Source organism: Rhea americana, unplaced genomic scaffold (genome assembly GCF_003343005.1).
Source record: "Rhea americana isolate MKP2758 unplaced genomic scaffold, rheAme1 scaffold_34, whole genome shotgun sequence".
In the NCBI taxonomy this organism is placed as follows: domain Eukaryota; kingdom Metazoa; phylum Chordata; class Aves; order Rheiformes; family Rheidae; genus Rhea; species Rhea americana.
In genome coordinates this window covers 5,551,588-5,577,310 of record NW_028186468.1, presented here as the reverse complement: position 1 = coordinate 5,577,310, position 25,723 = coordinate 5,551,588, and the positions used below count along the sequence as shown (strand labels likewise).

Here is a 25,723-nt window from a genome sequence, read left to right as displayed (position 1 = left end):
GTTTTGGTTTTCCCCATTTACAGCAGATGTCTGCAGTCTTCAACTGGGCAAATTTCACATGGTCTTTGGGGCAATAGCCATTAACTTTGTGCGTTACTTAACAAAATGGTTTCCTGGCCCTGACACACAACCATCGTGCAAATAGTAATGTTGGTCACATTTGGTAAACATGTGGTGATCAGCAAGGCAGAGTTCTCACTAATATTATTAATCATTTGTATGCCTGATTTCTACACTTCCTTGCACATACCTCAGAATTGTATGTAAAGTGTCTTAGTTTAAAAGAAAGTGAATGAAAGGTAAAGGCCTGATTTTTCTTCTAACTTATTCTGGCAATCCAGGGGGAAATTGGCAAAGACTCTCTGAATTCAGGGAGCTATAAGAGAAAACTGAACCTGGTTTTAAATCACACTTCACAGAAACAAAAATAGGTAGCCTGAAGATGTACATATTCTCCAAAGATGGGGTTCAAGAATGTGGCTTCCATCAGGAGACACATTTTATACCTCCCTCTGCCTGGTTAGAGGTATTCTCAAGTTGCAAAGGAGGTAGAAATGCAGATAGATAAATAAAAAATAAGCTGAAATGCCAGGCCCAGATTGGATCTGAATATATCCCAGAGTATTCCTGCACTATCTATGGTACCCAAGCATAGTGCTAAGATTTTGAAGGCATTCATGGTTTGGGGCTAATTTTAAATTTAAGGTTTCCTTCTTTTCAAGTCTAATTTAACCTAATTTCTTAAGGATTATAGACTTTTATGAAGTATGACAAAGTATTATGTATATGTTATTTTTGAACTATTTTGGAAAATAATTACCATAAATATTAAAAAGTTAGAAGTGAGCAGCAGTCAATTTTAATTTTATATGAGAAATGTTGCTATTTTACAATTCTTCCTAAGGTGAATTAAAATCAACATTTTAAAAAGAATTGTTTACCATTTCCTGTTTAAATACAAACTTCCAAATTCCGCATTTTGAAAGTACCAGTGCCATTTGGAAAACTTGAAAGTGTTCTGGAATGGACAATTAATTTTAAACATCCTAAAGTTATGATTAAGTGAYAATTGCTAGGAAAAATATTAATTTCTTTTAAAAAATCCAAGAAATTTTATCATTAATATTGGTTTAATCAATTATCTGCAAGAAGATGCAAATAAATTATTATTTTAAGTGAATTAGCTGGCAAACAGCACAAGCGTTCAGTACTGCTGCACTTACTTATCACCCCACCGACATAGTTTTTCACGTATGTAAATGGAATAAACTGCTAGAACTGGTGTAGTTCACTGAAACCACTGTGGTTCTAACCTGTGTTTGGATACATCTATAAAACCAAAAGTAATGAAAAATTAACATGAAAGGAAAAGAGGAGGAAAAAGCACTGGCTTGTTTAAATATGGCGATGAACAACAGAAATGCGAAACGATAGGATGATTTTTGGATGACGTGAATAAAGCAAAGGACTGGTTACCACAGAACTGCGCCTCTCCGGTCGGAGGGAGGGTAGGCCGGGGCGTTTCCGGTTAACGGACGCTGGCGGCCGAGCCGCGCGGCAGGCGCCTCGGGAGTGCGCGCGCGCTGTGAGGCCGTGAGGTGGGCGTCCTCCCCGGGGCGCCGCCGCGAGCCCGGGAGCATGCCCGGCGCCCCCGCGGCTTCCCGCGCGGGTCCCAGCCGGGCCACCCGAGCGGCGGTTTTCTGCAAGTTTTCCAGCAGATCGGTAATGCTGAAAAACCGCTAGGTTGGCCTCGGTTGTGTGTCTGCACGGCAGGTGCGATGCGGCTCCTGTTGCTGATGAAATTAACTTCCGAGCGCTTTCTCAGCGCYGTTTGTACAAAGTGACAGTGATACCCCATTTGTTTTCCTAAAATAACTGGGCTAGAGTCCCTTTTGCCTAGGAATATGCCTGAAAACAGGTGTCTGAGTCCACAGCTGCTGAGATTATCTAATGATTGAGATTATCCTGCGGATCCTGASACTGCGCGCGCACAGCAGAATGTCTTCCTCAAAAAGCCCGTTGCATTCGAGGTGAAAGCTTTCTTTTAAGATGTTATAAGGAAGCTTTTTCCTTTTGCGTATATCTTTAGTGCATCATCACTAAGGAAAAGCAACTGAATGACACCGTATTTATTATCGATAAAGATTTTAGTGAAGTTTTAATATGCGGTTTTCACACGCGCTGCATAGCAGCTAACAGTTTGAATGTTATTCAGTGTACAGCTGCATTTAAATATTTTATTACTTCTATTAAAATTATAATAAAGACTATTAATACATTTAGATAACATTTTTTATTTAGAAAATTAGAWTTTTTTTGGCATCTTGAAGGAAATAATTTCATCTGGTTTATTTTTCATATCAACTTTGTTATATAAAATATTCAGCCATAAAATAAGAGAAAGATTTCAATTTTCCTGACTATGCTGTCTTCTGTAATTTAGTAATTTAATTTAACAGTTAATTTTTCTTGAGAATTAACATGCATAACTGCTGAAAATATCTCTTGTAGCCTTTTGACTGTAGGCTGTTGAGGATTTATTTGATGCCTTAGCTTTGGTTGTTTAAACACTATTTTTTTTACTGTTAATTTTTGTGAAGAAAAGCATTATTGGATAGTTTTGCACTGCAAACAGCTCTAGTTTTGAATATCTATCTGGTACTAGCTGATTTCTCCTGGAACTGATGTCAGCATTCCTTTGAAGTTGCAGAAAGTACAATTTTAATTTTATGTTTTAATCCGGATTTTAAAAGATCAATATGGATTACAAAATTAACAAGACAGGTATCTGTATTAACATTTCACGTCATCACATACAGGTAGTAATGAAGGTTTATGGAGTCCACATGGGAAGACATTAGTTCAGACAAAAGGACAAGGCCTCTGTTAATGACTGGGTATCACATTATGACAAATGGGACATCTTCTACATAGTTTACCCTTAAATTTGTACTGTAGATTTGAGGCAAAGTCCCGTCTATACGTCCTGCACATCTCAAGCCATTGCTATGCTGCAATGATTCATTCATTTCATTTCCATCAAGAACTCCCTCAAAATACTTTCATCAAAACGGATGGGTTGACCARAAAGAAAACAAAAGAAAAGACGTGTGATTACCATTAAATCAATCTAGTTTGCATGTCTATTTTCCTCACTAAAGATGCTTTGATCTTTAGCTCTTTGAAAATAGAATTATAAGATTGGCTATTCCTGAAAAGCAAATATTTTACACTAAAAGCTAAGTATTTTTCAGTATATGTATACAACTAATGTTTGTTTCTTGTACAGTGGAAATGCATCCAAGAAAAACAATGTCCATAAATATGTTTTGGTATCCCTGTATGACATCTATCRTTTTTTCTTTCTCAAGGACCTAAGACAGTGTAACTTTAGATGAGTAATTAATATTTATTCATTTTGAAAGAATATTTCCAGCATATCAGGWAGACAGTGTTTGTGAAATTGATGAGTTCTCTGGCTAAATTTCTTTCCCAAACAAAGCAAAGATTTATGGATCATGTGATGAATGACTACCAGATGTAGTTGCAGATTGAGAATTGAAACTTCCTTGTTCTCAGGACTTTTTATGCTAGTCGTGTAAAGARACCAGACACTTTATGAAAAATCTCCTATACTGGTTGTGATGCTTATTGGAAAACAGCAACGAATAGTTTGCATGTTATGTTGCAATAATTATTTTTATTTATTACTGTATGTGTAGCACAATCACAGACTCCCTCAGATCAATTACAAATTTTTGTTAATTCTGTAGGCATTGGATTCAGCCTCTTAAGAGAAATTTGCCTTTAAATTATTTAGAATCCTTGAGTGAGTTACRAGTATACAAACAGTAGCCAGAAGGTGCAGTCATACCGTTAGTGCCATCCAGGAAGGGAYGCTGCAAATAAACTAAAATAAGAAGGATGCAGTGGTTGAAGGGGGAAAGAGCATAAAGAAAATAGTGATGATGGATGAGCTTTGGATGCATGAAAGTCTTGATGTGGTTCGGTAGATAATTGCTTTTYGTAGAACTGTATACTTTTTCCTAAATCTCAACTGTTCTCATTTTGTTTATCATAATCACTTAGAGAAGTTTTTTTTCAAATTAKATAATATATACTTTTTAAGAGAGAGATTTCAGTTCTCCTATACTTTTCCTTAGCTATGAGAAGAAGTTTTGATTAAATTTGTGGAAGACATCAGGGTAGGAAAGACTGAAAATGTATTTGAGGATATGTTTAGTATTAAAACTGAATTTGTCGATTTGGACAAATACTCTGAAAAAAAACAGGATGATAGTCAATAGGTGCAAAAASAAGGTACTAAGGCAAGAATAACTGATATCACAAACAGAGGATGAAAAAGTATATATAGAATGAAAAAGTGTATTAAGTTGTCATAACTACTTTTCTAATCTACCTGGACATAAATACTGAGTAGAATGGCAGTTTTCACTTTGAAAATAAAAAGCATTTAATGTTTAAGGAAGCCTCTGAAAGTTATTTTAAACTCAGTCTTTCTATCTAACTTCTTTTCATGCCTTCTGCTTTTGTGGTCAAATGAGTTTAGATGTTATTTTAGAAGTTGAATAGAATCGAATTCCTGAGAATCAGTGGCTATTCGCAGTATTTCAGCATGAGTTCAGGGTTTATTTATGAATCACAAAAACATACAAAACTTTATAATCATAAGCTGTAGTAACTGACTGAAAAAGATAAAAGAGKAAGGCAACATAAATCTCTTGATTTACTATCCTAGGGCCTGGTTTTCATGTTAGAAATTATGGTGAGCAAATAATAACATTTGTGGTAAGAAAAGCTAGCTTTAAACTGCCTGCTTTAATCCATAAGACATCAGTATTTGTATACCAGAGGGTTTAGGGTATGATCGAAATTTTTTGAAGAGAGAAAATCTCTATACTGCAGTGTTTCTAGTATACTTGCTGGGCAAGCAATGGTTTAATAAAACATCAAGAAAAAAGAGAAAAAAATAGCTGAGCTGGTTCTGGAGCCTGAGAGGGTAGATTCTCAAAGGCTACCTCTGCTCRGGAACTCCATCTCTGTACAGGACTGGAGTCAGACAAGAACCCTGCAGTTAAGTTAGTTTTGTTAGAAAAATGTCTATTTGTCAAAATCATAACCTTGCGCAGCAACAAACCAATTTTAGGTAAGCTCAYGCTGAGGAAACTGTCTCATGATGAAACAGGGAGGAAAAAACACATACTCTCAAAATATTCAATACGCTCGCCTGGGTCGTGGGAAACTCGTGTTCAAGGCTCTTGCTATGCCATGACAGGCATAACGGAGTGAGTGCCTTAGCTACAAGGTTATTTGCTCTTGCAGGATGAATTGGTGTTTGGAAAAGTGAATTCTTTCAAGACATCATTGGCTTTATTCTGATGCAGAATTGATTATCCAGGGAGAAGGGAAAGAGAAAAAAAATGGAAAATTTAATAAGATGGATTTTTTTTAATCCAGTTCTTAAGTTTTTTTAAAAATCTATTTTTGGAGTTAGTATAGCTCATTGCAACTAGAATTTTCTGCTATTAACCTACAGATGCAATTAGAAGAACTTACTGTCTTCTCTGTGGGTAAGATACAAACTACTGAAGATGTTAAAAAAAAAAAAAAGCTCAGATAAAAAGCAGGAAAAGGAACAAGTTATCTTGTGTCATTGCTGAAAATAAATACTAGTTCTATAACAAAGCAAATGTTATTTAAAAACACAATAAATGAGAAGTCTGCTCCAAGTAAATATTTCAAAATCACAGTAAAAAAGTAAAAGTAGAAAAGGTAAAATTGACAGATCAGCTGTCTGTAAAAGTCTCTYTGTTTTTGCTTTTCTCATTGTGTGCCTTGAGAATATGAAAGCAAGTAAATAAATTCTGTTATTAATTCCATTGATTTCAATGCAAAGAACAAGAAAAATCTGGATTCTACTTAGTTAAAGGAAAAATCTGGGAGTACAGGAAGGAAATATTATAATGGTAGAACACTTGATTAGCTAACCAACAAATGGTATCATTACATTGATTTCTCTCTACCTGCTATATATCTGTTAATATTATCATGAATATCATTGAAATATATGTCTTCATCCTTCAGTATCTAAGGGGGTATTTGATGCTATACTATAGGCCTTGGAGTCTGTAATCCTTTAATTTTATTTGAGTCTAGCAGTCAACCTATCAGGAAGTTATAAGACTCTCAAAGGAAGTGTAAAATTAGAACAAGGACTGCTAATTTGTACCACAATGTCATGATGCAATGTGATGACTGCATACTTTTTCTAAGCAGGCTTCTCTTATAAGTTCATTATATACTGTGGCTCCTTCCTCAAATACCTCTAAGGTGAAATGTGATTGATTGTGATTGCTGAAGAAGTATCTTTAACAAGTCTGACGTCTTACTAAAAGAGGGCTGGAAAGGTATTTGTTTTGCTTCTAAAGGAGAAAGCACTTGCCAGGCTCTGGCCCTGTGGTTAGAATAATCGGGCTGTATTCAGGATAGTGAAATGACATCTCTTGAGCTGAATAAAGTGAATTTGCCTGAGATCCAGAAATCACTATGGTATGTGTCGAAAAAAAAAGGATAGACTAAAAGTGTAGTCACGTAATGTATTACCCAACATAGCTGTTTATATTTGGTGCACGAAGCCTTGGTTTTGGCGCACCTGCCCCTGCCCCTGCCCAGCAATCCGTCTCTGCCTGGCCCCTTCCCACATTCCAGACCTTTGAGCAGCCYTCTGAGAGCTGCCATATTTCAGAAATAAACACCCTGTCACAAAAACACCGCTTTCCTCCCACGTGTCTTGGAGAGCATGTTTTCTGCTGCTGCCAGCTAAAAGGAAGGGGAGCACATTTTTCACAGGGACAGATGCTGAAAGCAGGTATATACGGAATCTGGACCATCCTCTAAGCTGTGGTAGATGAGTGTCTCAGTGCACCGAGCAAGTAAAGTAAAGTGAGGTAAGTCTTCAGGAGTGGAAGGTGGCTGTGCTGAGTAGCATGTCACCCCTTGCTGCAGCCACACTTTGATCCATAGCAATATTCTAGATAGCGGCCRAAAGCCAGTGAAAGGTTCTGCGTGACATCACTTGTGGGTACCTATTTAACGAGTAGGTTGGAGGAATATTTTCTCTTGGAAAAATCTGAAGTAAGAGCCGTGCATAAACACTTTACTCAATGCTTGATTTAGCTGACTTCAGAATTTAAATTTGTAGCCTCTGTTGCTTGACTTTATGCAACATTAGCAGTGACATATTTTACAAGTAGTCAGTTTCAGCTGTGAAATAAATATTAATAACCATTGCTCCATTAAAGTTTCTTACTAATTGTATGAACAATTTACACTAAAGTTAATTAACATSACAGAAGGAAAAAAACATCTTCAGTTAGCCTTTAAAACTGTTTGTTCTTCCACAAATAAAATAATTGAAAAACTGATTTTTATATTAAAAATATTTACATAAAACACAGCTGTTAAGGCTTTGAACTGAACTCTAGAAGCAAATTAAGAAATTACTTGTTGAATCTCAATGCAGTACAAAATGCTGCATGCACCAGTAACATTCATCCTCCAAAGAAATGATCTGACTCTTCTAACAGAGTGAAATTCATGCCTGTGCAGATGGCTCCCACATGGCCCATGCCTCATTTAAATCCCTCTTAATCCCTCTTTTGAGAATTCAAGCTGGATTTATGCAGTGCGTAGTCCTTGTAGTGACCCTCTGCCTAGAGTGGATTTCATTCTGTGCTGCCATTTTATTTATATAGCCACTTTAAGCAGCACGATGTTTACCAAGTAAAGTCTATACTGTGGCATAAATCAATTCCTCTGACTCTCTTTCAAAGTTGTTAATACTGCTAGTTTTACCTTGTTCTTCTTCCTCTTCCGGCGGAATCGCAGAAGTTCTTTATGCTGCCTTGACACAAAGTTTACAGCTGCATATTCCAGGAGTGCAGAAAATACAAAGAGCAGGCACACAGCCATCCAGATGTCAATTGCCTTGACATATGACACCTATGGAGAAAATAGAGCAGAAGACTGAAAATGTTAAAAACGCAGATGTGAAGTTTAGTATTTCAGAACGTTAGGAGGAAGTGCATTAATACTCCAGATCCCAAGACTATGTTGATCAAACAGAACTTAACATGAAAGTTAGCTAGGTAATAAGAGGGTCAACAATGCAATCTGTACAGCTTAAATTTTATTTTTTTTAAATGTAGTCTCTCACAAATATATATTCATTTTTTACTTCATTTACTTCTTAAGAGTTTACTGTAGGTCATAAACCAAATAATCCACAAAAAATACATGCTGTTTTTTCAWTTTCTCCCAATATAACATGTAAATGACACTAACAAATTAGAGAATAGCTTATAGTGGGACTACTGGAAATTGTAAAGAGTGATTTAAAGCTCCTGGCAGAGAAATTAGCTTGAAGAAGGGAGGTAGATGAAGAACTTTGGTTATGTTCATTCTCTGCTACTATAAGCATGGTAAATCAAAGATATGGGTTCAAACTAGGCCTGTAATTTTGACACAGTAAAAGTATGAAAAATCAATTACAGAATAGAGAAACTCACTGCAGTCCATTATTGTGAAACTAAAGTGCAGGACGTCATCTGAACTGGGAACGTAAGTTCTGTTCCCTCRCAGTGTGCAAGAGCTGTATCCTTTACAAGATAAAGCACATCTGTGTGCAACAGCTTTATCATTTCACCCAACATAGCTGGCAGCAGGCCTCAAAAATATGACAAAAATATCCCTATCTGTCTTTGGTAAACTGTTGGTATATTCTTGCTTCTCCGAGTTTTTACAGTGTTCCGTTTTCTCATCTGTTGATGCTACATTTGGATGTTACAGAGTAAATGTGCTTGAAATGCAAAGCATATTTACCTGGTAGAGTTATCTGTTTTAGTTAGAAAAAATGCTACTCAGCCAAGGTAAAAATACAATATTAAAGCTAATATAGAATCATAACATTTGTATTTTTATTGTATACATTTTATTTCCATTAAGTGCAATGGTACACGAAGATGGTAAAGTAATACCCCTTAAAATACAGAAGAAAATGTTTAAAGCAATGACAGGTCAGGAGACTCAAAAAGTTAATCCCAGAAATATAACATTCTTTATACACTTGTATGGAATATATTTAGCTTCACTTTTTTTCTTTTTAAAATGTTGATAAAGCAAAAGTCTTTACTTCTTGTGGTGTTAATGCAGGTTTCCTATTGAGAGGGAGATTATCTCATTAAATTGAGATGCTTGGTCACTCCATCTAGTATACTACATTCTCAGCCATGACAGATGACATGGTTCAGCACTACATAATGGCCAAGTATGACTGTTTCCACGACTTTGATATCTATTTGTTTGTATTTTTAGATGTTTTAGGATTATACAAGTTTTTGTTCATTCACTCTTATCAAGCAGGTGTGCTGTATTGTAAGCAAGTAAAACTGAGGGAATAGTCAAAATAAAGAATAGATGTAGCAGTTGCTCCCTTAGAACAGCAGGCTGGATGCAAACAGCTGTTCTATGGATAGTTAAACAACTTTGTTTTGAGAATCAAGGGGAGGAATTGACTACATTTATAATTCATACATTAATTACTGTGGATAAATTCATAATGTAGGCAATTTCTGGGTAAGTAAGATGACTAAGAGCAGGTCAGAATCTGTGACCCTTAGAAACTCAGTCATCATATTTGCTAGCACATTGTCAGATACTGGGATACAGAAAAGGATAAGCCAATCAAAGGTTAACAAGCAGCATTTATGCAGTACTGAATAGCTATTTTCTATTACTGCTTTCATCCCTTGCTGAGTTTTATGGAATTGTAGGAGACATGAACTTGCCTAAATAGTTGAGTCACRAGAGAAGTAGTGTATATTTCATTGGTGGCTCAAAAAGCCCCAAAATATTTCAAAGTGATCTATCTGCTTTCCTTTGAAAAATAATTATGTGCTAATAATCAGAGCAGCTATTGAGAGGATGATGATAAGTCAGATAGCGTTATCACTTTGTACTACTGCAGTGCCATCAGAGGAAATCCAGCCTACCTTTGGAAGTGATGCTCGTGAGCCTGAGCTTTGTGTTGTCATGGTCAACACAGTTGTTATGCCTAAAGCCACTCTGGCTGGAGCCGCATCCATATTGATCCAAAATGACACCCACGAGAGAATGACGATCAGGAGGCTTGGTATGTACATCTGGATGAGATAGTAGCCCATCTGCCTCTCAAGGTGAAATCGGACTTCAATGCATGTGAACTTCCCTTGTTATAACAAAGAAGAAAATATTTAATAGAAATAGCGTGTTCATTACTGTCAACATCTAGTGCATACTCAAAAGAATTTCTCCAATGTCAAATACATTTGTTCTGTAATGAATGACGAATATTTTGATTTCTCTTTTGTGGTTTGTAATATATATGCTCCCCACTAAAAAGGGAGTATTTACTGAAAAGAAAAGAGACTGAGAAATTGAAAATTTAAGAATTTAATAAGCTCAGGAACCCTTCTGTCCTTATAAAATCAAAGAGATGACTGAAACACAGATTGTTATGACACAGGAAAATTGCTCTGTGGGATCATGTTTGTTATCCTACTTACAGTTTGGAAATACTACTGTCTGCAGAGAAAAGGCTTACTCTCCCATGGTATAAGATCTTTATCTCTTGATTCAATTTTAAGCTTCAATTTGTTTTTTAAATGCAATGAATTGGGTGAAAATGTCATAAGACCAGTGTGGGCATTAGGTTACCAGTAGGAGATTGTTCTAAATATCCTCCTTTATCCCCATTCCGATTGTTCTGACTTAAAAACACAGTGACCGAGGTTCAAACAGAAATAGAGCATGTGGAATTAGGCTTCTTCGGGAAACTGATTGAGTGGCCTAATTTTTCCAAGTACTGAACATCCAGCAATTCCCACTGATTTAACTGTAACAGAGCAGAAAAATCTGTTGTTTGCTCATAGAAGTGCCACAACTCACAAAACCATTTTCTCTCATCTGGATTGCTTTTCACCCTGTAAGCAATAGTGTATTTTGTAGATCTTGATCTGCATTCATTAGTTTTTTCTTTCTTTTCAGTGTTCTTAATACTCAGATATGAATGGTGCTGAACACAACGCTGCTAGTGAAATGTGGCAGATTTATCAGCTTGTCCTATATTCATATAGTACATTGTATATTGTACTGCGACAGTAATGTTTGTAATACAGAAATGGGTTTCAGATTAATAAACTCAAGATAAAATGACTTTATTCTAAGCATAATAAATGCTGAAAATATATTTCTTAAACATGCTATTTTCTTAATAGTAGAGCCTGTGAAGCTATAATTTTTTTCTGTGATGTCATAGCAATTGCCATTGTTTGAAATTTTTATTTTGCTAAGTAACTCAAAAATATCCATGTTTAGACAGACAGTGGTTGTGAAATTCAGTTAAGTGCAATTTTAAAATGGCATGATATAAYTTAGGAGTTTTATGTACCAGCTCAATTATTAGTTTCACTCCTAATCTCTTTGCCTGCATTTCTGACTCCTGCACTCCTGAAATCTGTGGCCCAAACCCTGGATTAACCATCTCTTGCTCCAGCTTCAAAACTTCTCTCTTCTTCAGTCAAGGAATGAAGTCCTGGTTTAACAAAGCAAATGGAATTTTTACTGTTTATTTCAGAAAGGGCCAGGATTTCCCCTTCCCCTCCAACTTTATCTCTTCAAAATGCTACGTTACATTCTTTCATTTGGCAGGCCGGTGCATTGCAGATAACTATTTGAAGTTCTGCACTGTCTGGCCTTTGTCAAAATAATGTTCTTATTTCAAGCTGGTCCTTACTGTGACGATTTCTTTTTTGTGAYATTTGTTCTGTTAATTCAAAGGTCTTTTACAGAACTAGTAACTGCTTTCTCAGCAGTTTATTAATTTTTCTCAGGTTGTATTCTTTACCTAGAGTAAGGAACCTCTCCCACACATGTTCAATACCATCTGCCATAACCCTCCATTTTTTTTTCTCCTTACAGTTCATTTCTTGGCATGTAAGAAGGAGCTTCAAAGAAAACTAACCTGTTTTATGTGTCATATTAGCAGTCGTAACTCAGAACTGTCATTTTCATGTTTATAATATCTGAATTAGATGAAGACAGGCTATTGTTCTACTGGCTGTATGTGGCTGTAAAATGCTTTGTTCTTACCGTAGGAATGAAACTTTATAACCCTTCCTAGAAAACACAAAAAAGAACCTTTTATTTAAAATGATGCTTTTATAATGTTTATGCATGTGATCTTATTTTTTAAGATAGCTGATCAGGGATTTGTGAAAAAGAGAAGTTAGGAAAGCCAGTTTCAGGTAGATTAAGACAGGCCTCGTACATCACAGTAAGTCATAGCAGTAAGGAGTGACAGGAACGTATTAATCAAATGTAGGTCTCTTGCAATTTATTTTAATATGACTCCACATCAGCAGGGGTTGAAATTCAGCATGCAACATTTGCACGGGGCTAGGGCTTCATGTTTCCCTTTCAGAACAAATTAGGAGGAAAAAACAAGGAGCATTAGAACAGATAATGTATGCCTAAATAGAGTGTCAACAGTTATAGGTTATTGCTTGTACGTTCCTTGTACTCCATAGAAAGGTGGGATAAAACATGTAAGTCTCTTTCCTGAGTATTCAAGTGGACTTTAGTTATCACAGAGGTCTCAGCACAAAATACAGTGATCCTAAAGCACGAGAAATAAATAATCTCTGATGTGGTTTATTTTTATATAATTGCAGATTTGTCAGATTTGTCTGAACTCAGGAGGAAGAGATGAAGGAATGCTGCTGTGGACGTGAAAGGATGTTGCTGTGGGCAACAGAATCCTAAGTGAAGGAGATTCTGAGTGAAAGGACTGCAAATAGAAAATGCAGCAGCCAAGGAAAAAGAGAGGTGGGGTTATAAAAAGGCCAGAAACAGGAGTTAGTGATATGGAACTGGTGGAATTACATCAGCTTTGGAAAATGCCTCTCAGTTGTAGTTGCTGTTTTCCAGTCAAGACCGCTATGTTCCTCCTCTACTGTGTTCCAGTGTAACACTGAAAGGTTAGCTTGATCTGCAAATAGATGGCAACTCCCAAGCAGCAGCTACCCAGGCAGCCACTTTTTCTCTACATTGTTCCGGTGCTGACTATTAGATTTCTCGCTAGTGGAAGAAGCAGAGGAGAAAGGCAGAAGTCAGTCTCAACAGTGTGGCGGCAGCAGTTGCTGGGCTAAGTGTGGACAGATGATGTTGGTTTCTGCCCTTCATTACTGAGTGTAAACTTGGGTGAAGAAGTAAAATAGAGGAGAAACATTCATACCAGGAGATGTGAGCTTCGGCCAGGAAGCTGCTAACGGAGGCTGTGCTGTTAACTGTTGTTTCCCAGCTWAAACCAGCATCCCATTGTGGGCCCCATTCTTCCTGAATTCCATTTCAAAGTCAAGCAAGCTGTGATTTAAACTATTTGACTAGATGCTTGAATGCATCAGAAGAGACATACTCAGACATCAGTCCAAGACTGAGTCATCAGATGCAGATATCTCTGCTGGAGAAGGAGATAGAAGAGCAAGTAAGAGTACTGCTCTAATAATTTATTCTCACAACATAAAAAGTGAGTTCTAGTTCATTCTGATATGCACTGTAAATTTCATGGAGAGTGGCTAGGAAGAGTATAAGAAACCTTTGTGGTAGTATGGTTTTGCCCAAGGCTGAGCAACCAATTAAGGCATAACACTAGTTTCAGTCAGGCTAGAGCCAAATACAGATGTACACACAATCCATAAAATGGACAGATTTCTGTAATACAAAGAAAAATAGCCATTGCAGTAGAGAGAGGATTTCCTAAAAGAAGGATGTTTATTTCCTGAAATAGAGGTAAGCTGAGCCTAACTGGGGATTCAAGGGTGATAAAGGCACCGAAAGTGCTGCCTTCTTGAGTGCTGTACCTGTGCATACAAAATGAACATGCTGGTAYAAATGCAGACAGTGGTACATTTTCCTCCCTTACGCGTGGTCTTGGGTGACAACGTCAGATCAGCAGTGGGCTGCCATGGTTTCCATGTATCTTCCAGTCATTCTATCGGATTTTTCTTTGGCTGTACTTGTAGCTTAAATGGAGAAATAGTACTAAATGAAAGTACATTTCTAATGCACTGTAAGGGTAGTCGCAACAGGAGCATCAGGCCAAGTAACTGAATAACTGGAATTCTCCTGATGCTGCTTGACTGCGTAATCACAATTCGTATGAGCAGGTGTAAGGTGCCTGCTGCACTTTCCAAGTTCTCTAATGTTGGTATGTGGGAGTCCCAAGTTCTCTGTCAATAGCTGTTATCGTAATGCTTTGAATGTTCTTGTCTATTCACTATAGCTTTATATGGAGAAAAAAAGGCTAGTATTTATTCAAAACAGATGTCTACGGCAGGACATCCATGCTGAAAACACTTGGTGGGAGGCACTTACACTGCAACCAAATATGGTCTAGCTGCTGGCCTTCATAGTCTTACTCTCAGTGACATTTTTTCCAACCCTTCTTTAAGGCCAGTTCTGGCACTCATCTGATCCTGTGATGGGACATTTAGTATACTGGGTAGTAGAAAGCTGGATAAATGAAGTTTATATCAACCCTRTGCTGAAAGCAAATATTTCATTATGACAATAGAAGGCTTTCCTAAGTGCCTTTAGTAACAGTGAGGGGATTTGCTTCAAATGTCCTCAGAGAAACTGAATTAATGAAAAAAATGCCAAATGGGAAGCATTCTATTTGTAAAGCTATTAATGCTGATACCTCTCTCTGAGGACAGTTTTGTTTTCTGATTAAAGTAACTATTTTACTGAAGACAAGAGTATTTTCAATATGATATGCTGTGCTGCCATGAAAGAGATGATGTACAGASCACTAGCATTTTCCTTCTCCCTTTTGTGATGTGCTTTCTGGTTGATCTGGCTAAAATAAGATCATAGTTCACCTCTCTTATTTTATGTATCACACTGAGCAGCTACCATAATTTCAACCAGATAGCATGAAAAAGGAACATGAAATATATAAACTGACTCTCCTGTGAGGAAAAACTGCAGATTTTTAGAATTAAAATTTTGCCAGCTCAATTTTTGAAAAAAAAAGAGTAGTTTTCAGAGGAAAGTAGGCACTATATGTGAAAAATAYTGATCAGCATCAAGTCCAAAATTCTTTTGAAATTTACTTAAACAGAGATCTTTTCATTTTCCTAATTATCAAAACCTGTTGGCTCTGTACTGTTCTTAAGAGTAACCAGTTTATTTGCATAATAGGATAAAGGAATATGCACTTTCTTGATTTTTCAAAAGACAGGGAAGTTTGGCTGGCTAGCCTTTTTGTTTTTGAAAATGTTTTCTTACTTGTTTTCCAAAGTTTAGTTTATTAGAAAGCTTCCAAACTTTCTAATAAACTAAATTTTATTAGCATAACTATCATACTAATAAAATGGCGTATGGTTTGTACTATAGATGGATAGACAGTGGCACAGGTACAGCTATGCCCAGCTGACAAATGTGTTTGATTTTTGTGTCTGTTATCCAGTGTATAGTGGTCAGTGTTGTATCTTTTCATCTTTTGTAATCCAGGGAAGGAATGAAATAAGACAGGGGCCATGAAAAGACAGGCATTACTCTTCTGACATCGAAAATGATCAGTGCTTGAGCCAGATATTGCTGCTTTTATTTTCTCTCCTGTTTGAGTCATTATCAGATGACATTAGGTGAGCAGTCCGGCTGTGTTTATTATTTTCAGTAAAAAGACTTCTTTTTGATTCCCCTCAGAATGTTACACAGTCATTTGAGATGCACTCAGCTTTCCTTATTGCTKAAATATTGCTAAATATTTTCTTCCCTTTTGCCTTCCCTTTATGAAATTTCTTAAACAAACAGTCTATTCTGTAAAGTATGTATGTGTGGTATGTGTGGCTAAGCTGGTTTTTGAAGAGACTGTATCTATAAAATGAATTATATATAAATAAAGTTAGTTGAAATTATTTTCATACCTCTCTAAGAAGAAGACAAAGTAACAAAAAAACACATAGTAAGTGCAGTCTCCAGAAAACCTTTGCAATTTGCAATGGAATATAAACATCAATTTCAGTATATTTTGCTGTTAAAAACTGCTTGGAAAATACTTGACTTTTCCTCATCATAAAACATTCAGACCGAACCTTTGATCACACAGCCTGGCTAGAAATTATAATTTTTGAATGTCTGAAATGCAGAACCAGCCAAGTTCTGAAATATATGGCTGGCGTCTGTGTATCTAAAGCCAAGATTCACAAAGGAACTGTAGGAATGTTCGATCTTTTTTTTTTCTTCAAGACAGAGTCTGTGAAAGAAGTGGGCTATCAGTGCTGTCCATAATTTACAGGATACATAAGTTCTTGCTCAGGAAGGAAAGTAGCTTGCTTGGAAATAAATTCCAATGCAGGTAATAAAGCTGGTTGTTGGCATAAGACTGATAATCAGTGATTACAGTAAGAGAAAGATGAAAATTATTTGGAAAAGAATGGCTATTCCTTTTTCAGCTGCATAGAGCCACACTTACAATTCCTTTCTCCCTCTGAATGGAGGTGAGGTTCAAATGGACCTCCACAGCCTGGAGGAACAGACCAGCAGCATCACATGACGTTCAGCAAAAATAAATCACAGTCTTGCACCAGGGTTAGAGTAACCTCATGCAGTCTGGGGATGTGCTGGACAGGTAGGGGTTCTGCAGAAAAGGACTGGATGCCTGGGAGATACCAAGTTGAACACAAGTCACCAGTGCATCCTCGCAAGGTGGAAAGCTAGTCATGTGCTGTGCTGCTTTAGGAAGAGCAGAAAGGGGAGAAGCAGAAGCTGAGGAGAATCTATTAGCAATCTGGATAGTAAGGACAGCTAGATGTAAGGTCTTTATTTCCAGACAGCTGGTGATATTTTGTTCAATAAATGTTCAAAACAGAACGGTTAAATTTTGGTAGGAGCAAGGCTAAGAATCCCGGTCTCTTTTTCATCAGAAGATGTTGTCCTGCTGGAGTCAAGCAGATTTGCYATAGTAAAGATAAAGAGGTATCAAAAATATTCCTATACAGAGCCAAGTCACACCTGTTTGTATTCAGAATATTCAGAGTATTTTAGCTGGTGTTTACTAGCTTTTGCTTGCTAATGGTTTGATGTATGAACTCATGCCATTGCTTTTTGCAGCCATAGGTACCCACCGTTGAAATTATAGTTGGGTGTTGCACACAAGCCCAGGAGAGCAATGTGGCATAGGAAGTGAATGAAAAAATTTGGTAAAGCAAGACCATCCTTGTAATGTGAATGGTTCACATGTTGTGGGTTTTTTGGTTATTATGATTTTGGTTCACGTCCCAAATCTGTCCCTGCCGATACGCTGGCGAATGCAAGGATGGCTGAAGGGGTCGGGAATGCTGTTGCGTCACTTTACAACGTAAGACTTGACGAGACGTTACGCTGTGAGCAGTTACGTCCCTGTATTTGGAAGCAGTTTGCTTTKCAAGCTGAGGTTACAGAGAGGCACTTTCAGTTGGGTACGAGGCACTGATAAGACGTGCCCTGATAAGTTTTCATATACTGTGCTGAAGCATCATGTTGATTTGTTTCACAGGGACTTTTGTTTTTTCTGTTTTACAGGATATCTCAGAAAAGCTTTCTGTCCTGTACGGTAACTAAATTCATAATGAAAGCTTAGCTGGGCACTGGCTGCATACCAACTGCAACTGCTTAACACTCTTTTAAGAATCCCTTTTAAGGTAATCTCCTGTGAGCCAGAGAAACAGGCTTATTTCTGTTTTAAAAAAATGATTTGTTTTTTGTTTTATGTGGATTGTCTTAAAGAAATATCAATCTGCAGTATCTCATTTTGGGTGCCTTAGAGAAAGGGTATTAGTGATCACCTGCTCGCACGATGTAAGAGAGGGAAAGAAACAYTGAGCTGTCGTCTTTTAATATCACACGTAGTGTTTTTTTAGCCTACACAGAGTAGTTAATAAAACAAGTTCTAACAGAGAAACCAAAGGCACTTCCACCAAACCAATCTAATTTGATGAAGCTAACTTCATACTGACGAATTAAGAAAACAACCCCCAAAGCCTCAGCGTAAAACAAGAGCGTTGCGCTGGAGAGGAGGGTGCCCCAGCGGACGCCATCCCGCGTGACCGACGTGGGCTCTGCCCGCCGCGTTGCCCGGCTTTGGGGGCCGCCGGGAGCCCCAGGGGGGAGCGGGCTTGGTGCTCTCCGGCCCGAACCCGGCGCCTCTGCCAGYGCTCGCCGCGGCGAGGGCATTGCCCCGCGCCTCGCGGGGTGCCCCCCAGCGCCGCGGGTGCCCGGCCGCACGCTCGTCTCCCCGTTCGTCTTCCCAAGCCCGCGGCGGGCGCCGGCGTGCAGGCTGCCACGCTTCCCGGCTGAGTAAGTAGTCTTACTTTCTAAACGCAAAACGAACGGCCCAACTCTGTTTTTAAGCAGGGGCTGTGGTCGGCGCAGACCGTTCAGAGCACCTGCTTGGCCACAGAAGTGCYGTGTTCGGCCAAAGCAACACGGAAACACGATGGACTGGTGGTTCGTCATGCTGTCCTCTCGTTACGACAGTAAATCCCGTCTTCCACCTCAGTGTGACAGCAGTTCACAGGGATAAGCACATGTGCTTGCCCGCAGGCACGATTTGACCGTCCTGAGCCCTCGCATGCTGTCACCAACATCTGCTCCTCCCGCTTCCCCTTGCAATTTAGGGCCGTAACGGCAACCGCAGGAGACGTCAGCTGAACCCGTGGAGGCCAGCGTGTTACGCCTTGCGCTAGGATGTTTTCCCACTTCTGCTTAGAGCAAAATTAATTCCATCTTAAATACACAGGCCTGGAACATAGGTTGTGAAAAAGAAAGGTAGCGGCTAAAAACATTGAAAAWACGAAGTCTCAGTCAACATCAAAACATTTAAAATACGATGATTTTAACAAAAACTCTCAGAGAAAACTGTCAAAGTATGTTTCACTCGTCCTCACTGTGATAAAGGGGAGCTAGTTAAATTAAGAGGTAGAGTTCTAATTTTGACCATATTAAGATATTTTAATATATTGTTACATATTAATATTTTGTTTGACCTTGTGCAAATGAACTTTAGAAAGCTGAAGAGGATATTTTTTACAAAGAATGTTCTTCAAATAATATAATTACCACAGCTTATAGAAGTACAGTTATTGGTGCATGTTAAAATAGCACAAAAGCAGGAAAGCCTAAATATGAAGCAGAGATTGCCTGTATAATTAGAAAGAGACAGAGAAAAACCATTAAAATAAAGTTTGCTTTCTTGTTTGTTGCAAGGATTATGGTAAAAAAGAAAGATAATGTTAACTTCAGTATTCTCATTAACAAAGCGATGTTTGAGTGAAAGAATTATCCTCCTATAGGGTAYATATCTTCACTTTTAGAAGTTTTTTTGAGGATTAGCCAGATATTAGTATTTGTACAGTAAAGGTGCACGTCAGGTATTTCCAATTTGTTTCAGGGAACACTTCAAAATGTTAATATTAACACCTCCTCYTTCTAAGTAGTGTTTAGGGATCATTTTCCTCCCTTAGGGTATCATGGCAGCTGTGATAAACTCGATGTTGAAAAGCACTTTGCCTGAATTTGGGTTGCAATAGGACACAGTCCCGAGTGCTGTCCCCCGACAAAGCCAGGACAGCTTGCTGCGAGCGTACAACTGCCAGGACCCCAGCAGTGCCTCGGATCCCACGGTACAGACGTGGCCTCGGCACCCCTTGCGGAGCAAAACAAAGAGAAAAAGAGCAAAAAAATGAATTGCTTCTCAATTATTTCAGCTACATGTTTTCCTAAGCTTACTAGTTTGTTTCCTTGCTGCAATTATTTTATTTATTTTGCATTATCCTGCAAAAGGCAGGTGTTTGTTTTAATCTTCATGTGAATTCAGGGAGAATGTTTAAAAATGAGACCTCTCCAAAATAGCAGGAAACATCTTTCCAGTTTTAATCACCAAAATGCTCTCCTACCTGTATTGTAATGCTTGGTACAGTAACATAAATCCTTTTCTTCTTTCAACAGAAACTGTGGCAGAGTGAGCCCTTCTGCTACTTGGACAGCTCCCTTTTCCTGCCATTCAAAAATGAGATCATTCATTGTGTATCCAACTAAAAAAAAAAAGAGAGAAAAAGGCAAATAAACTCTAGACACAGACTTTAAAAACAGAAACATCCAAATAGCAATGATATAAATAAATGTCATAAAATGAAAAAAATACAGCAGGTCTCATTTTAAAAGTTAACCAAAAGCATTATCTGCCATTTTAAACCATACTGATCTAGGAAAAAAAAAAGCCAGTTTTGTTAATCATTTGTGAAATCCTATTAGACAAGAGTCTGGTRGCAGAGTTAACAAAAAGACCAAAATGAACTAAACGTTGTGTTCTCCTGGGTGCTTTTGAAAACTCTACTCTCCTCAGCCTATGAACAGGCCCTTCCGTTTCAAATCTATTTCTCAAGTTATGTGGTGTGAAATTGTGTATTTTCAAAGTTTTATTTATAGTTTTATGAGTTTGAAGTAAGTTAGGCACAAATCCTACARAGAAAACCATGAGAATTTCTGCAGGAGTGAAGTTAGTTGAATTGAAAAAATACTTTCTCTGAAACTGTACAAAAGAAAGAACAACTGAAAGTAATCATCTTCTCATATTAGCTGACATTTGGTTTTAATATTTAAATTCCTGCATTTATCTTTACCCCATGCTTGAGTGTCTATGCTTAAATAAAACTGTAAAACTCTGGTAGAAGCCGTAGTGAAAGACTAGACTTTGGAAAGGGCAAGTAGTCTTTCCTCCTGTTTCCCTCTCCCAGCTGATGGATGGGATAGCAGTGAGGAAAATAGCTCTGATTTCTCTGAATATGTCAAGTATTAACCTTCCAGTGTATCCTTGGCACCCTCTTCCAAACTTCTCCTGACTAAATTCCATCTAGTTATGACAAGCGAAAAGGGCTTCTTATTCTCATTCAGGGTTCATTAAAGCCTTGCTCAGAATCTAATGGATTTGGACAATAACGAGAGTTTAAAATTGAAATCTACATCTCAATAGCTTCTCTTGTTGTAATAGCCAGAACCACATAGGGTACGCTTGAACCACATATAATAGCTTGAAACATGGAAGGAAAAGAATAGAGTCATTTTTACATCTGTATTACATAGCTTTTGCCCATTCATTTTGCATCTTTGCTACGTTTCCTCTCTGCTTTAGTCCAAAGYTAAAAAGAGGATCAGAGTAACCTAGTGCTAACTGGAAATATCTTTTAACCTTTCAGTAAGAAACTGCTGAAAGGCTAAAAGTATATTCAAAKGATAGTGTTCGGAACTTCCTAAGAGTAACACTGCCCACAAATACAAATGCTGGAATCCTGGGTTTTCAGTGAAGCAACTGAATGTTTGTACACACAACTCTTTCTCCCATTATATGCAGTGATCTCATTACTCTTTGAGTACATCTGCGGATGCTACGCAGCGATAGTGCCCTGATACACTGAGACRCACTTCATCCTTTCTGAGGTACCTGTACTGAGCACATCTGTCAATTAACAACGAGTGATTATAGATTTAAAACTCTGCCCAACACCTCTCTGTGCTTCTAGATTTTTTATGTTTCTTTTGGAGAGTATCTTATACAAGGTATTGATAGACACTCAGGATGACTGTCAGTTACATACTTGTGTATTTTGCTGGGACTGGATGAGCATGCTAAAAAGGAAACTACATCCTTTCAAACAAGTATTTCATTAAGATTAGGTTTTATACAATTAATTCCATGAATATATTAAATGTATATGAAAAAACTTATTTTATTGTCTTCCTCAATATGCAACATTCTCAATACCATTTTAATATTCACTATTAAATGCCATAAACTATGAAAACTGTAATGTATAGCTCTTATCAAACTTTGCATACATTCAGACAAAAAGCAGTTGTGTGTAAAGCAGATTATCATTTGAAGCATGTAGATTATAGCCAGAAGTGATATCCCCTGAGTAAAATTCATTGAACTGACAAGAAACAACTGCTGTGTCAAAATGTATTTCACTAAATCAGATTCACTCATCTCTAATGGGTGTTTTTAATTTTAATTATCTACCGCAGCTACTAATTCTTACATGGTACCTGCTATTAAAAATAATGACACCATATGCAAAGTGCTGATGTAGTAATTTATATTTCTTGTGTTTGCATTTAAAATATCAAAATATAGTTTTAGCATTCAATGCAGTAATTTCAATTTTGTAAGTTCATTCTTGTGCAGTAAATGTGTCTTAAAATAGAAACAAGCTAATGGAGACGTGAATTTATGTTCAACTCAAAGAAAACAAAAAATCAAAAGTAATAGGATATGTATCTTATCTCTACTGTGTGTGTTAAATTAAAGCAGCTTAATCTCTATTAAATTTGTGGCCTTTTATTAAATGTGAAACATCTGACTCAACCATGTGCCTGTTGAATTAAGGAAATTAAAATAGTATAATACTCATGTAATGGGGGAAGCAAGAAAACTTAAGTTATATAAATATATGAAACTATTTGATAATTCTATCTTGTTTCTGAATTTTGGGTAGTAAGCTGTCTCAACTGTGGCAGGTATCCTTGATTTTCTAACTGAAAGTATATCCTTATTTGGTGCAGTTCCAAAAAATTAATAAACTCTTTTCCAAGAAATTCTCCTCTATTATTTTGTTCTCTCTTGTTGGCATGGAGAAAAGGAAGACTACAGTGGGAAATATCTTTTCACTTGCAGATATAGAGTAGAATCAGAGAATTTGTAAGAATTAAGTCAGTCATGCTAGAAGAAATGGAAATTCATGTCCTAGGCCAATCCCAGAATAATCTTTGCACGAAAGAGCTAAAACCACATTGTTCCTCTGGGTTAGAATTTTTTCAGGATGAATATCCATAGTAATAAAGCTAACTGTATTTTCTTAATATCTCAAAAAAAGACAAATATTTTTGTTTCTTAATTAATTTTGTGAAGAACTGCTGAATAACACTGAAAATGACTTTAAATGCTAGCTGTATAGTTGTATGTACCATGAATAAGGGGGAAAAACGCGTATCTCCAGAAATGGCCATTAAAAGATTAGCAGTTACCATACACGGTATATATACTATTATAAATTAGGCCTATGATGCTACTATATATGCAATGGAGCTAAAAATCCGTGCTGCAGCCCCCTGACTTTGGGAGCTCTGTTGACTAACGTAATCAGTGTCCTTCATTGGGCTCCCTGCAGCATGGGGAGSTACCGTRGCGGCTTTTGAAATTACCTTCAGTACCGTGGCGGCTTTTGAAATTACCTTCAGGGTCGGTCTCAAGAACAAAGATAAGCAGAGGCTTACGATCCTGATAGGGATCAGGCACGAAAGTGCTTAGTGCCATCAGGATTTGGGTGATTATGTGTGCAGCAAGCAGCCGAAGTGCAGGGAGCTTTGCTAATGAAAATTTTGGAGCCTCAAGGACAAAAGTTTGGAGCCTCAAGAGCAGCTGAGTGTTATTTTTCAGATCTAGGATCCTACAATTTCTGATCATAAATGTTTACAGTATTAGAATTATGTGAATAACTTTAAAATCCTGAGGCCACTGCCTGAGTTCAGTGGGACTGTATATGGCATTCATACATATATATTTGCCGTACTAAGGCCTATATTTGCAAAGTGGAAATCTGGTTACATATTTTAACAAAGCAAATCTCCACTGAATTACTTTTACCTYACTCATCTAGAGAGAGAAAAAAAAGAACACACTCAGCCATCCACTACTGAAATGAACTTTACAGGAATAAAAATGAAGAGGACTAAAGCATTCCATTGTCTGCATAAAACAAACAACTGTTTAGCTGAGGAAAGATGGATGAGTGAAATAAGTAATGGTGTGCTTTTTCTTCATGTATGAATAACACTAGTCACAGCAATAAAGATCATGACTAAGGCTGAGCATGTCTCAGACACAACTGTAATTAAAAAAAAATCCAAGTTTAGTTGTAGGTAAATATCAAAAGTAAGTGAGATATCCTGTTTGTGTTTTCTCTAGTTTTGCTTTAGTGAACAAAGGAAAAGAAGGAGGTGGAAAGGGCCCATTAACTTAGTCACACTTTCTGTCTTTATCTGTTATGTATGTATCCTAAGAGTGAAACCTAAGGCATCACAGTAAGTGAAAATCATAGATTCTCAGTGTGGTTAGATGAATATAACTAGCAGCTTTCTCTTTTCAAATCAGTTACTCAGTGGACAGGATAAAAAATGTGTATAAACATTATGGAAAAAAAATGTGTATAAACATTATGGAAAATATTTACTGTAGAAAATTACAGCTTAAGAGGTGAATTCTACTATTTGTATTTTATGATAACAAGCTTGAATGTGGAGCAATAGAATATGGAAAACACTGCAGCAAATGCAAGTGGAAACACCTGAATAAACAAATGATTTATATGTAAAAAGATACAGCTGTGCCTGTAACTCTAACAATTATAGTGTGACAATTTGTTGGGTGGATATATACATAAATAGTCAAATAGAATATCTCAGGAATGCTTTATYCTGCCACTGACCAGTAAGTAGAGAGAGGTTTAATCCACAATTTTAATTTTTGATGAAAGTGCCAAAAGGTATGACAATGAAATTAAGGCAAAATATCTCAGACTAAATGCCAGAAATACTGAAGCTGAAGTCCACTTAAGCTTTTGCTTCTTACTAGGCTTTTTAATTTAGAGTTAGCTGATTGATGTATGTACATTATCTTCAAAGCAATTTAATGAATATCATTCAGTAGGGTAATGTTAAGTAAAAGTCTAAATGTCTGTTGCTAATATTAGTCTGCTGTCAGAGATTAAAGATATACTGTGTGTATTTTCCAAATGGCTTACATGATAAAATATTAGAGAACCTGTGTTTTCTTACACGGTTATCACTGTGCAAATGGAGCAGTAAAGAACTCTTGCATGGTCAGATCAGCTTATTAGCAAACTGCAGGCCTGAAATGTGAAGAAATTATTCTGAACAGATGTGGAATTACCAGTACAAACTTGTGCTGTGYATGGATATTGTTATATGTGTTTAACATCTCTAAGAACTGTGTTGATGTATGCAATAATTATGAAGAACCAAGACATTTCTCTTCAGGGATTTTAATGGAGAAGGAAAATAATGATGTCTTTATTATGTCCGTAAATACGGAACACACAGAAAGTGGCTGGTAAGACAGTTGGCACAATCCAGGAAYGTGAATTAGATGAAGCTAGAAGAACCAACCCATAGCAATGTCACAAAATCAGGAATCATGTCATTTGCACTGCTTTTCAAGCTTAGCCTGTAGAAGCCCTGTTTCTCTGCTGATACTTGTTTTTGTTTTTTCCAACGCTTGCTATTCTGCAAAAGTTATGCCAAATATTAATTAGTGATGAGTTTTGTATATTATCTGTCATGTTTGAATTTACAAAAATAGGAAACAGTATTTAATCACCTATTTGCTATGCTTCTAATAGCATTGTATTTTGTCTAGGTGGATAATTTCAGTGCCCCCTTTTTTGATCACCTCTAAAAGTATACAAAGAGATGACCCAAAGACAAAGTCCTTTTATCAACTACACAGAAGTGTAAATGCTCTGTAAGTCTACTTACAGAGCTTATCCTG

At 37.2% G+C, this 25,723-nt stretch overlaps 1 protein-coding gene across 1 annotated transcript in view; it reads right to left on the bottom strand.

Moving 5' to 3' along the window:
* GLRA3 (glycine receptor alpha 3) overlaps positions 1 to 25,723 on the bottom strand; it is a 94,081-nt gene that overhangs the window by 543 nt on the left and 67,815 nt on the right. The window contains exons 6-9 of the mRNA XM_085311321.1: positions 20,055 to 20,192; positions 10,071 to 10,285; positions 7,876 to 8,022; positions 2,940 to 3,059 (exon numbers count right to left, since the gene is read on the bottom strand). Coding sequence (XP_085167447.1) covers positions 2,940 to 3,059; positions 7,876 to 8,022; positions 10,071 to 10,285; positions 20,055 to 20,192 — 620 coding nt within the window. The remainder of the gene's footprint in view (positions 1 to 2,939; positions 3,060 to 7,875; positions 8,023 to 10,070; positions 10,286 to 20,054; positions 20,193 to 25,723) is intronic.